The sequence below is a fragment of the Ursus americanus genome, unplaced genomic scaffold (genome assembly GCF_024610735.1).
Source record: "Ursus americanus isolate L20-20 unplaced genomic scaffold, mUrsAme1.1.p SCAF_96, whole genome shotgun sequence".
NCBI classification, from domain to species: domain Eukaryota; kingdom Metazoa; phylum Chordata; class Mammalia; order Carnivora; family Ursidae; genus Ursus; species Ursus americanus.
Genome location: NW_028273678.1, coordinates 362,957 through 376,564, shown reverse-complemented (window position 1 = coordinate 376,564; position 13,608 = coordinate 362,957). Strand labels below are relative to the sequence as shown.

Genomic DNA, 13,608 nt, shown 5'->3' with positions numbered 1-13,608 from the left:
TGGGTATTTACCCCAAAGATACAGACATAGTGAAGAGAAGGGCCATATGCACCCCAATGTTCATAGCAGCATTGTCCACAGTAGCTAAATGATGGAAGGAGCCGAGATGCCCTTCAACAGATGACTGGATTTAAAAGAAGTGGTCCATATATACAATGGAATATTACTCAGCTATCAAAAAGAATGATGTCTCAACATTTGCTGCAACATGGACGGCACTGGAGCAGATAATTCTAAGTGAAATAAGTCAAGCAGTGAAAGAGAATTATCATATGGTTTCTCTCATCTATGGAACATAAGAACTAGGAAGATCGGTAGGAGATGAAAGGATAAAGTAAGGCGGGGTAATCACAAGGGGGAATGAAGCATGAGAGACTATGGACTCTGAGAAACAAACTGAGGGCTTCAGAGGGGAGGGTGGTGGGGGAATGGGATAGGCTGGGGATGGGTAGTAAGGAGGGCACGTATTGCATGGTGCACTGGGTGTTATACGGAACTAATGAATCATCGAACTTTTCATCAAAAACCAGAGATGTACTGTATGGTGGCTAATATAATATAATCAAAAATATTATTATATAAAAAAAAGAGAGAGATACAGTGAAAATTAGGAGGTCTGGAAGTGACCTCCTGTGCCTGGGCTGGAGAGGTATATGAGTCTGGCAGGGCCACCTTGAGAGCAGTGATTGACAGTGGCCCAGACATAAAAGTGCTGTGACTTAGACAGGAGTTGAGCAAAGCTCGCTGACTCATGGAATGTCTTATATCAAACACAGTCCTACAGCCTGGATCACAACAGTTTGTAAGGATAGGATCTACTTATGGGGATTAAGACTCTGAGTCTACACAGGGTGTGAAGAACAAGGAATAGGGACACTACCTGGGGAACCACATGGACTTTCATCCCCTTTGGTATGGGACCATTCTCTGGCTACATCCAGAGCAGAGCCAATTTCCTGTTCTTCAAATGGGAACTCACCATCACTGTAAGACTGGTCACTGTCACACCCTTCTTCCAGAACCGAAGGGGTCAAATCGCAATCATCCACTCTGTCCTGTAGGACTTCCTTCTTTTCGACTTCTTCCTGCTCCACGCTGTGCCGGGTGAGACAGGAATGACAACAGATCAAACCGGGGGGATCAGACATCATGGCTTCCTAGCTGGTTTTGATGGGAGTTATAGGGAATGGTCACTAGAAGCAATGGGCCGTCGCCTGGAGAGGGAAAAAGCTATCCATCCTACAAGAGGCAAAGTGTGGCTGCCATGGTGGGGGATGGGGGGAGAGTAGCAGCAGCAGATACGCAGAGCACTGCCCACAGCAGGGCTGACGAGGAATGAGACTCTACCACCCCAGTATGGTACAGTCACGGCATGAAGCACAGAGGGAGACCAGGCCCGGGGCAGCCACCACGTTCCTGAGTCGTGTTGACTTTAACATAGATTGACCAAGTGGTTACAGCTCTGGAGTCATTGCAGACTGCAGAAATGTGTGGCTGCTAGGCACCTTTGTATTAATAGTGTCACATGACACCCCACGTGTTTGGTTTTGGTAAGTTACTTCTCTTGCTGGTTAATTTTGCTAGTGTCTGTGTACCAATTCCTTTGCTGGTCACCTTCCTACCAAGGCCCTTAGAGAACTGTGTAGGAAGTAGATACGCATCTCCTGGTGTCCAGTCACAGGAAAGAATGGGTATTTTGTCCATACAGGGAGTCCTGAGGCTGGTGAATCCATCTTGGTTTACAGCACCACAGAGACAACAGGCAACACGGCCATTCTTTGCTGACCACCTACAGTTTTGCTAATCCTTGCATCTGACATCTGTGACTCTCTTGACCTCACTTCCTTTTCTTTCTGAGACCCTGTCCATTTTTACCCACACATTACCGGTTCCTGAACATTCATTGTCACCTGGGGGTCCGTGTTTCCTCTTCATGTTCATCCTCCTCCTTCTCATAATTTTCTGCAAATAAATTCAGAAATGTCCCGTCAGCTATTCCCACATCACCACTATGAACACAGTGGCCTCTATGGCCCGAGAGACATAAGTGTCCTTGCATGACTAGGCATCCACTGCATTTAGGGCACTGGTCTTAAGAATTGCTGTGGCATGGCTTTCTGATGCATCAGGCAGTGTGTCTCTGATTCTGAGGATCAGCATCACTGACCCTGGGCAACAGCTTCTACTGTCTCTTGTTGTCCATATCAGGGGATGCTTGTCCAGTTTCAATCTTGGCTTTTGCAAACCGTGTCTAGCAGCGTGCCGCAAGTCGCGCCACAGACACAGGCTCTCTGTGCATTCACAGCTCTCACATAGAGCCTCCTCCTTGTCCTGAGGACAGGACAACCACCCTGTCCCACATCCAACCACCGGGGACTTCATGGGCCCCCGCGTGGGCTCCAGTGTTACTGAGGGGTCATCTAGGAAACATGTTCCAGTCTAAACAGCGTTCCCACCTCCAAGTCCTACTGCATCAAGTTCCTCATCCAACTCCACACGGTCAGGGGCTCTACTTTGTCTAAAGTGCATTCATGAATTTTCCGTATCTGCTCACTACAGTGACAACAGGTTATTTGATATACATTACAGATGAGGAGACAGATATGGACGAAGTAAACCTCACTCTCTCACCCACATTTCATACAGACTGGGCTAAGTCTGGGAACCTCCCACTTAGGCGGGGATCCTAGTACACTAACTAGCTGCCTCCTGTCACAGTCTCCTTTCCGGGATCTAACACTGGTGGATGCTGCCTCCTGCCCCAAGGGCTGTGTTCCCTCAGGGAGGAAGCAGACATGTGGAGCACTATGACCTCCACCATAATCATTTCTCCTCTCTGTTACCACCTTCTAGTCCTGGTCCTCTCATGGCCTTGCGCACAATGGGGAACACAGGACAGCTGCTACAAACAGTGTGAGGGCAAGTGGGAAGACTCTTGTGAGCCCAGGGCCTTGGAGCAGCTCAGTGCAATCAGGGCTTGTGGCTGCCTTACCTGAGCTGAGCTTTCGGGCTAGGCACTTGGCCAGCCTGCGTCCCTCAGCCAGTTGCTCTTGGAAGCCCTGTCCTTGGCAATGCTCAGGGTCATCATGGGAGAGGAGGTCCTCGAGGTGTTTATCAAGGAGTTGGCAAACATCTCTCCCTTCGCGTAACTTATCATATAAACGGGTCAGCTCTTCAGTCTGGTCTTTGATCAGCAGATGGCACTGTCTACGGTGGGACAGAGAGAAAACTTAACAATGCAGAGAGTGGATCAATAGATTATAAGAGCTTTTGGGGAGATTTCTGGCAGAATTTCCCACAAGCAGCCGCCGAAACAAATTTGTGCACATGTGTGGTTACCTGCCTGTGGCAGAGAAAGAAGAAAGTAAAACAAGGCCTCCTCTGTATCAGAGAGTGCTCCTGTGAGCCCCCTTGACGTCCCTTGCATCTTTTTCTTCTGGAAACAGACCCAGGGGCCCTCCTAAGCACACGTCACAGACATGTCCCTCAGCTGCTCACTTTGGGCATACCCATTTCCCTGGAAAACTCCATATAGTGCATCGTGCAGCGAATGGACACACTGGCAGACACAGAAGTGTGGACCGTAGGGCTGGTATTAAGTCCTGAGCTCAGGAGAATGGCAGGGTCAAGAGGACAGCATTTGCTGAAGGAACGGATGACAAGCTGTAGTGAGCCAGGTCGTGACTGTGTGAAAGGGAAATGAGGTAGTGATCTCACAACACGGTGAATGTGCTAAATGCCACGAACTGTTCCCTTGAATTTGGCGACTTTGATATTTTTTTACAAGAGAGAATGAGGCTCTGAGTCATTGGAGTCCATCATTTACCAATCACTGTTGTCTTAGTTGTTTTAGACATAGTTGTGGAACGTGCCTGCCGTGAGGGTTTCTGCCCTTCTGGCCAGGACTTGTTGCTGCCCCAGGTCAGAGATGCCCACAGCTTCCCTCCGACCTCCCACACAGAGCCCTGCTTACCTGAGCTTCTCAGCCAACGTGTCTGCCCGCTCCCTCTTCTCCAGCTGCCCCTTCTCCCCCAGCACGGATTCGATGATGTCGCTGGACTCTTCGCACTCTGAGAAACAGAGATGCCTGTCTCAGTGGAAAGCTGGATATGCTGTGGTGCTCGCTGTCTTCAAGGGAGGAGATGGGGTCCATTCCAGCGCAAATGGAACCCTGGCAACCAGGCTCTGCGCAGGGAGCTCCACTTCTCATTCCTCAGCCTCCTAACTACAGGACATTTGATTCCTCCCTGTTTCAGAGCCCAGGAAAGAACAGCCCAAAAGCTCAGAGGGGAAGTAGACGTGGTGAGTAGCAGGTATTTGGCAGAGTCAGGATTTGTATCCCCTGACACCAACCCTGACCATGGCCACTCTAGCAAGTCTTGTGGCCTCTTAAGTAAAACACTAAGCAGGGACATGACGTAAGGCCCCCAGGACTCCAGGACCGATGGGTCCCCTGAACTAGGATTTCTATACTGAACAAGTATCTCAAAGGTAAAAATTCACCCGATACACTCGTGTGAACTAGAATGCATAAAAGCAGAAGGACCTGAAAGGAATATGGCCAAATCCTAATAAAGTGTGTGTTATTAGAAGCAGTAGAATTATGAACAGAGTTTACACGGTGCCAGGCTCTGCTGTTAGAGCTTTACAAGGAACTACTCAGTATTCATTTCGACTCAGAGAACTAGGACCCGCGATAGTAGTAGTTTAACAGAGGAGGAATCTGAGGCACAGGAAGATAGGCAGTTGGATTTGAGTCCAGGAAGCCTGGCCCAGAGCCCATGCTCTTCACCCCTGTGCTGTGGTACCTCCACCGCAAGCCCTCGGGTGATACCTGTTTTCATCATCTTCACAACTGCTTTCCCAGTTAATGGGATGATTATCGGGAATGTTGTAAATAAGACTTTGTTTGTCCTTCCCTGAAAGCTCATCACCTCTTCACTTTCCTAAATAACAGGCTTCAATTTTTACTTTTGTCTGCATGAATCGTTTTTAATTATACCTCCCCTTGTTATATTGAAAGCAGATTGTGAGAAAATGAGAAAACTTCGGGCTCAGAGTTGTCAGGATTCCTTCCTATCGCTCGGCTGTGCACGTGCCCCATTCTCATGATTCCTCGGGCACCGCAGCCCCCTCTTAAAAATAAGGCCACCGAGCTCCTTATTTCAGGCTTACTGTGGGGGAGAGCCTACCCCACGCACTGGCTTGGGTGGTTCCTGGGGCTGTGGTCTCCCCCACTCACCCTCATTCTCTCTTGGCCACATGTCTCATGGCCCAGGCCTCAAACTGTTGGGCTCCCTACATCATTGAAGGTTCCCCAGCTCAGGGAGATACAGGGGAGGTAGCAGAGGTTGTCTGATGTTCCCGGAAACACGCTCAGCCTTATCACAGGGTATCAAATGGCCTCTGTGGAGCCAGGAAGCAGAGCCTGCATGGGTTCCCTCTCACCAGGGGAGTCACTGTGTGGATGGCGTCACTCATGGATACCACAGTTTCAGAGAAAGCAGAACCCACCTCTATCTCCTTGAAAGCAGGTCATGTCACCTGCTACCCTCCCCCCATGTGTACCATCAGCATGTTTCCCCAGTGTCACTAGCTCGGTGCTTTGCCAGTGGGACATCAGAGGAACCTGACCTGATGGAGCTCTGGAGTCACTGTGATGCAGGATCTGATACAGCACAGAGACAATCCTGAGAAGACCAGGCATTTCTGTGTCTGCACCAGGAATCAATAACTGGGATGTGAACTCTAACCCCACCCTACTTGTCACAGCTAGCCTGTGGAGGTTGCTAACCTATTTGTCTTCAGTTTTCCCATCCTCAGCAAACTGAGGGTAAAATACCCACCTCTACCATTCCTGGATTGTGGTCAGAATGAAATTTATCGTGACAGTGGAAATAGAAAGGACAACATCTGGAGAGGGTTTTAGTTTCTCAGAAGGAATACAGACAGCCATCGCTTTGGTGAGCATGACCTTGTAGGACTTACTGTATTTCTGCAGCTGGTTGGCCAGGGAGTAGGCAGTAGCTTCGGATATAAGGAATTTCTCCTTGAGGTCTCGGAAGTCCTGCTTGCTTTTCTCCAGCTGGGACTGAAGGTCCTGGTTGATTTCCAGGAGGCTCTTTTCTGCCCCAGGATCGGAAAGAGGGCCAAGAGGTGCTGCCATGGTGACGTGTGGCAGAAGAGGTAGAGCTGGGGAATGAGCAGAAGAAACCCAAACACAGGATGGGTTAAAACCCAGTGAAATCAGTAGGTTTAAATCAGGACTGAGGGTTGAGGATACAGGAATTCTCTACTTACTGTTGGGAACAATTTGAACAACACCCCACAGCACTTGAGACTCAGTAACCACAAAAACAAGGTTCAAGATGCCAGAGCTGATAGCCAAAGGCCCTGCCCCAGCTCAGGCTCCAACCGGAATGACAGAGGGAGCACCCAGAATGCCAGGTAACGGTCTGCACTTGTAATAACAGATTTGGAACGTTGGGCCTTTCAGTGGAACCCGGGGAGCCACTGCCTTCCAGTTGCCGAGGCCGTGCTGATACACCAGGCTGCCTGGTCTCCCCTGAAGGTCATCACTGATGGGGACCCCCCTCAGTGGCCACACTCAATAGTTGTCCACCCTTGTGCTGAGACCACAGTTCCCATCTCTTTCTAAAAAATGATGTCAGCATAGTTCTCATTCTTCATTCTTATGTGTGTATATTATCATCAAGGCACAAATAGCTTCCCAAGAAGTTTCCCTTTTTTTTTCTTAAAGATTTATTTATTTGAGAGAGAGAATGGGGCGTGGGTAAAGGGAGAGAGTGAGACAAGGGGCTCAGTCTCACAACCCATGAGATCATCACCCTAGCCTAAACCAAGAGTCAGATGCTCAACTAACTGCACCTCTCCCAACAGGTATTCTTAAGGGCTGCCATGAACTCATCCCACTTGTCTTTAAGGTAAAACAGATCTTAAGGGAAATATTCAAAGTCGCAGACTATCACGATGTTCTTCTCTGTGTCTTCTCTAGTTTTTTTTTTTTTTCTCTAGCACGAGAAACATGCTAGTGCTTTAGTTATCTTTAGTTGCTTTGTATTTGAAAAGCTTTTAAATTTATTTGGATCTTCCTCTATTTACATCACATTTTTAGGATGTATGTAGTAAATAAAGTTTTCTTTAAAGCAAAACAAACAAACAAATGACAAAAAACCAAGAACATAAGAGAAAAACCAGAGTTAATCTATGCAATGAAGTTTGGAAACTGTTTCCTGTCCCTGCTCTCTCAGTGTTCTTCTTCCTGCATCTCTGTGTTATGTAGGCTACTCTTCCCCTTTGTGGACATGTATTTTCAATTTTCTTAGCTATATACCTAGGAGTGGAATTGCTATGTCATATGTAACCCTATGTTTAACTTTTTGAGAAAGTGCCAAACTATTTTCCACAGCAAAGCGACAACCCCATTTTACACTCCCACTAAGAATGTGTAAGAATTCCATTTCTCTACAAGTCATACTAGTCGGGTGAAGTGATATCTCACTGTGCTTTAGATTTGTGTTTCCCTAATGACTGATGATGATACTGAGCACCATTTCACGTGTTCATTGTTGCATTGGTATTATCCTTTAAAGAAAGTCTACTCAAACTCTTTTTCCCATTCTTAAGTTGGCTGTCTTTTTATGGCTTAGTGTAAGAGGCTTTTTTGGGTTTTGGGGTTTTTTGGTTTTTTTGTTATTGTTTTTTGTATTCTAGATAGCAAACCTCCATCAGATATACAATTTGTAAATATTTCTCCCGTTGTGTGGATTGGCTTTTCACTTCCTTGATAGTGTCCTTTGAAACAAAAACCTTTTAATTTTGATGAAATCCGGGTTATCTATTTATTCTTGGGTTGCTTGTCCATTTAAGAAACTGGCTTCTAACCCCAAATCATGAAGATTTATAACTACATATTCCTCAAAACATTGCTTTTGAATGAGAACTTTCCTGGGTTTTAGGGGGTGGTGGACATTAGTTAATAATGGTTCTTGTCTCTTGATTAATTGTCTGTTGATTGCTATCTCAATTGATATTCTTGTGCTTGTTTTCCCTCCTATGGAGCATGCCGTGGCCTATAACAGAGATTTTGGAAATGGTATCTAACGATATCCTGACCTTGATTCAGGGGAGAGTCCTGGTTATATAGTTGAGTTGGTCTACACCTCATGCATAGTTTCACAAATTGCCAGGGCCTATAGTGGTGAGTAGTTGATTATTTTTCTGAGGAGCACTTGTCCGGTAGTCCAGATCATTCTAGGGCTAGGGTGGACTTTCTCAGTCCCCTCCAGACCGAGAAGACTGCAGGGGTTGGACCTAGTCAAGAATTTCATCTCTGGTCTTCGTGGAAAGTAGACATGCCTCAGGGTTTGGGGAAAGTTGTTCAATACAAATTGGTTCCCCTCCAATCTTCATATTATATACATGATTTCTTTGTAGAAAAGGTAAAAGGTGAAAAAAACTAAGATACAGCCCTCAGAATGGGAGAAGATATTTGCAAATGACACTACAGATAAAAGACTGGTATCCAAGATCTATAAAGAACTTCTTAAACTCAATACACGAGAAACAAATAATCAAATCAAAAAGTGGGCAGAAGGTATGAACAGACACTTTTCCAACGAAGACATACAAATGGCTAACAGACACATGGAAAAATGTTCAAAATCATCAACCATCAGGGAAATTCAAATCAAAACCACATTGAGATACCACCTTATGCCAGTTAGAATGGCAAAAATGGACAAGGCAAGAAACAACAGATGTTGGAGAAGATGTGCAGAAAGGGGAACCCTCTTACACTGTTGGTGGGAATGGAAGTTGGTACAGCCACTTTGGAAAACAGTGTGGAGGTCCCTCAAAAAGTTAAAACTAGAGCTACCCTATGACCCAGCAATTGTACTCCTGTGTATTTACCCCAAAGAAACGGACGTAGTGAAGGGAAGGGCCATATGCACCTCAAAGTTCATAGCGGCATTGTCCCCAATAGCTAAATTGTGGAAGGAGCCAAGATGCCCTTCAACAGACAAATGGATAAAGAAGATGTGGCCCATATATACAATGGAATTTTACTCAGCCATCAGAAAGGAAGATTACCCAACCTTTGCAGTACCATGGGCTGGACTGGAGGAGATTATGCTAAGTGAAATAAGCCAAGCAGAGAAAGACAATTATCATATGGTTTCACTCATTTATGGAAGGTAAGAAATAGCAGGGAGATTGGTAGGAGAAGGAAGGGAAGAATGAAGGGGGTGTAAACAGAAGGGGGAATGAACCACGAGAGACTATGGACTCTGGGAAACAAACTGAGGGCTTCAGAGGGGAGGGGGTGGGGAGATTAGGATAGGCCGGTGATGGGTATTAAGGAGGGCACATATTGCATGGGGCACGGGGTGTTATGCACAAACAATGAATCATGGGATGGTGCCTGGGTGGCTCAGTCGTTAAGCATCTGCCTTTGGCTCAGGGCGTGATCCCAGAGTCCTGGGATTGAGCCCCACATCAGGCTCCTCCTCCGCTGGGAGCCTGCTTCTTCCTCTCCCACTTCCCCTGCCTGTGTTACCTCTCTTGGTGTCTCTCTCTCTGTCAAATTAATAAATAAAATCTTTAAAAAAAACAAAACAAAAACAAAACACACATGCACAAAAACAATGAATCATGGAACACTACATCAAAAACTAAGGATGTACTGTATGGTGGCTAACACAACATAATAAAAAAATTTTTTAAAAAAGTAAAGGTGAAAGGATATTTATTTTAGAACAACTTGTCTGTTCTTCGCCAATTGTCTGTGCTTTTAAAAATGTGTAAAGGATCATTCAAGGTCAAATACCTTCTTAGCAAAAGTACAGTTCTTGCACCCTACCAGGCGATTATACTGAATCCTATGAATTGTCTTATTACTCAGATGTTATCCTTTTCCTGATGAGAAAAAAAAAAAAACCTGAGAAATATTACAAAGCTTCCCAAGGCCACATATCTAGTGAAGAGAGGAGGCAGCATTAGAAACCATTTTGGGGGACACCATCCAACTCTTGACCTCAGCTTAGGTCTTGATCTCAGGGTCGTGAATTGGAGCCCTGTGTTGGGGTCCACTTAAAAAAAAAAAAGGCAACCAATCTAGCAGATACCCCATTGGGTTTTCATATGCTTATTATCATTTGGATGTATTCTTTTGGTATGGGCTTTTAAAAATATTTCTGCCCATTAATATACTAGGTTTTTTTTCTCATTTTCTTTGTGATTTATAAGAGTTCTTGATATATTTTCGCTGAGTGTTTTGTCAGATATATGTATTGAAAATAATCATTTCTGGTCTATAGATGGCCTTTCATTTTTGAAGGATGTCTTACGGTATACAGAAGCCTTTAGTTTTTATAACAACAATTTAATTGAATTTTTTATGGTGAGTGCTATTGTGTCCTGTTTTAGAAATATTTGTCTATGCCAATATTGTGAAAATACTTCCTATTTTTCTTTTATAAGCTTTGTAATTCTTGCTTTCATATCTCCAGTTAATTTCAATATGTAGTGGGAAGTGTTTGTTAATATTTAATTTTTAAAAAACAAACCATCTTTTGCTCTATTACCTTTAACAGAAAAGTCTTCCACTTCCCCAGTAAAGAATATTAACATATACTCACACGTATACAAAATCAAATAGCTGTGCATATGTGGGTATATTTTTGAATCGCTGTTCTTTCACTTTGATATATTTATGTCGGTTAAGTTCTGACATGGATTCTGGCTCAGGTCATGATCTCATTGGTGGTGAGATCCAGCCCCAAGTAGGTCTCCATGCTCAGCAGGGAGTCTGCTTGATATTCTGTCCCTCTCCTTCTCCCTCTACTGCTCCCCCACTCACTTTCTCTCTCTCATTCAAATCAATCAATCTTAAAAACAAAACAGAATTTCCAAACTATTTTCTAGAGTAGTTGTAGAATTTAACATGCCCATCAGCAGTGTACGAGAATTCTAGCTCCTACACATCCTTGCCAATACTTGGAATGGAGATTCTTTTCATTTTTGCCATTTTAATTGGCAGATAGTGGTTTCAATTTGCATTTTCCTAAAGTAATGATGTAGATCTTGGCATGTCCTTATATGCCTTCCGTATATATGCTTTGCTGAGCTGTTCACAAATCTTTTACCCATGTTATCATTTTATTTTATTTTTTTAAAGGTTTTATTTATTTATTTGAAATAGACAGAGAGCAAGAGCGGGGGCGGTGTGGAGGTGGGGTGGGGAGGGCAGAGGGGGAGGGAGAAGCACATTCCCTGCTCAGTGGGGAGACTGACAGAGGGGGTAGGGGCTAGATCCCAGGACCCTGAGATCATGACCTGAGCCAAAGGCAGCTGCTTCACCAACTGAGCCACCCAGGCACTTTTCTTTTACCCATTTTTCAATTGGATTGTTTGTCTTCTTAACTTTTGAGAGTTCTTTCAACGGTTCTATTAGGAGATCTTCACCAGATATGTAATTTATAAATATATTCTCCTTCTATGTTTTCCCTTGATTTTGCATTCTCTCACCAATGTCTTCTGAAGAGCAGAAGTTTTCAATTTTGATGAAGTCCAAAATTGTTCTTTCATTAATCACAATTTTGGTGTCATATCTAAGAAACCATTGTCTGGGGGCGCCTGGGTGGCATAGTCGGTTAAGTGTTGTGATGCCAGGGTCCTGGGATCTAGCCCCACATCGGGCTCTTTGCCCTGCGGAGGGTCTGCTCTTCCCTCTCCCTCTGCTGCTCCCCTGCTTGTGCTTTCTCACTCTGTCAAATAAATAAATAAAATTGTTAAAAAAAAAAACAGAAAGAAATCATTGTCCAACATTATGTTCTAAACACTTTTTTAAAGATTTATTTATTGGGGTGCCTGGGTGGCTCGGTTGGTTACTCATCTGCCTTTAGCTGAGGTCATGATCCCAGGGTCCTGGGATTGAGCCCCCTTTCAGGCTTCCTGCTCAGCAGAAAGTCGGCTTCTCCCTCTCCATCTGCCTGCCCCTCTGCTTGTGTTCTGTCTCTCTCAAATAAACAAATTCTTTTAAAAATTATAGATTTATTTATTTAATTTGCGAGAAAGTGACAGAGAGAGAGCAAGTAGGGGGAGGGAAAGAGGGAAAGAAATTGAAGCAGACTCCCCACTGAGTGCATAGCCAACTCTGGGCCTGATCCCACCACCCATGAGCTCAGGACCTAAGTCAAAATCATGAGTCAGATGAGCCACCAACTGTGTCACCCAGGTGCTCCTAAAGACTTTTCTACTACGTTTTTTTCAAAAAGTCTTAACATTTTAAGATTTCTATTTAGGCCCATACTCTATTTTAGGCTAATTTCTGCATGGTGTGAGTTATGATTCCAATTTTATGTATTTATTTTCACATGCATATACATAGGTCATATCCATATTCATGTGCTGAAAATATTACACTTGACCACTTAGTGAAAGATTATATATTTTTTTAAAGATTTTATTTATTTATTTGACAGAGAGAGAGGCAGCCAGCAGAGAGAGGGAACACAAGTGGGGGGAGTGGGAGAGGAAGAAGCGGGCTCCCAGCGGAGGAGCCTGATGTGGGACTCGATCCCAGGACTCTGGGATCACGCCCTGGGCCGAAGGCAGACACTTAACGACTGAGCCACCCAGGCGCCCCAAGATTATACATTTTTAAAAGATTTGTTTATTTATTTTGGGGAGGGAGGGGCAGAGGGAGAGAGAGAGAGAATCCCAAGCTGACCCCCTGCTGAACATGGAGCCTGATGCAGGGCTAGATCCCAGGACCCTGAGATCATGAGCTGAGCCAAAATCAAGAGTTGGACACTTTACCAACTGAGCCACCAGGACCTCCAAAAGATTATACTTCTTCTTTTTTTTTTCTTTTCACAGTTTGTTACAATTTATTTTTAAGGCCAGTTATGTGTTTTTATTAAGATGATTTGCTTTTGATTAAAATGACTATGAAGTATATTAAATACTTTTCTGTTTTCATAGAAGGAAGGCACCCAGGTGCCCAGCTACCACTTCCATGTGCTAGTCTCTGTGAAGAAGGCAGAGGATATTACTTAAGCTACTGCTTTAAGTCAAAAGATTATACTTCTTACAATGCTTTGCTTCTCACGTTTATCAAAAACCTCTTCTCCGTATAGATGTTAGTTTCTTTTTGGAATCCGTAATCCATTTTATTGATCTGCTTACCTGTCATATGCCAATACCAATCTGTATCGATTACTATAACTTCAGAATAGTTCTTCAAATTAGGTACAGCTAGCCCTCAAACTTGGTTCTTTGTTTCACACGTCTTTGGGGCACACTAGGTCATTTACAGTTTTCTATGAATTTTAAAATCAACTCGTCACTTTCTACCAAGGATAAAGGCTGAGATTTTGAGAGTGATTCAATTGAGTGTATATATATCAGATGGGGGAAATTGATGTTTGAACAGTACTGAAGCTTGGGACCCATGAATAAGAATTTCTCTTCATTTCCTATGGCTTCATTCATTTCTCTGTGAAATATTTTGTGATTTTCACTCAGATCTATCCCTCAGTATTTCAGGCTTCATGCTATTATCAATGGTATCACTTTTCACAT

General features: G+C 44.3%; 1 protein-coding gene and 1 long non-coding RNA gene across 5 annotated transcripts in view; one reads left to right on the top strand and one right to left on the bottom strand.

Moving 5' to 3' along the window:
- Positions 1-436: 436 nt before the first annotated feature.
- Positions 437-13,608, bottom strand: part of LOC148106712 (putative NBPF family member NBPF5) — a 33,508-nt gene continuing 20,336 nt past the window's right edge. For all 4 annotated transcript variants that reach the window (XM_087860564.1, XM_087860565.1, XM_087860567.1 and 1 more), the window contains 5 exons: positions 5,989-6,192; positions 3,974-4,070; positions 2,993-3,207; positions 1,911-1,962; positions 437-1,095 (listed from right to left, as the gene is read on the bottom strand). In XM_087860564.1, the coding sequence (XP_087716690.1) occupies positions 843-1,095; positions 1,911-1,962; positions 2,993-3,207; positions 3,974-4,070; positions 5,989-6,166 (795 nt within the window). In that variant the 5' untranslated portion in view covers positions 6,167-6,192 and the 3' untranslated portion in view covers positions 437-842. The remainder of the gene's footprint in view (positions 1,096-1,910; positions 1,963-2,992; positions 3,208-3,973; positions 4,071-5,988; positions 6,193-13,608) is intronic.
- On the top strand, positions 4,064-13,083 carry LOC148106713 (uncharacterized). Its single transcript, XR_015723602.1, has 3 exons — positions 4,064-4,302; positions 6,901-6,944; positions 8,458-13,083. It is a non-coding gene; the product is annotated as an uncharacterized LOC148106713 (long non-coding RNA).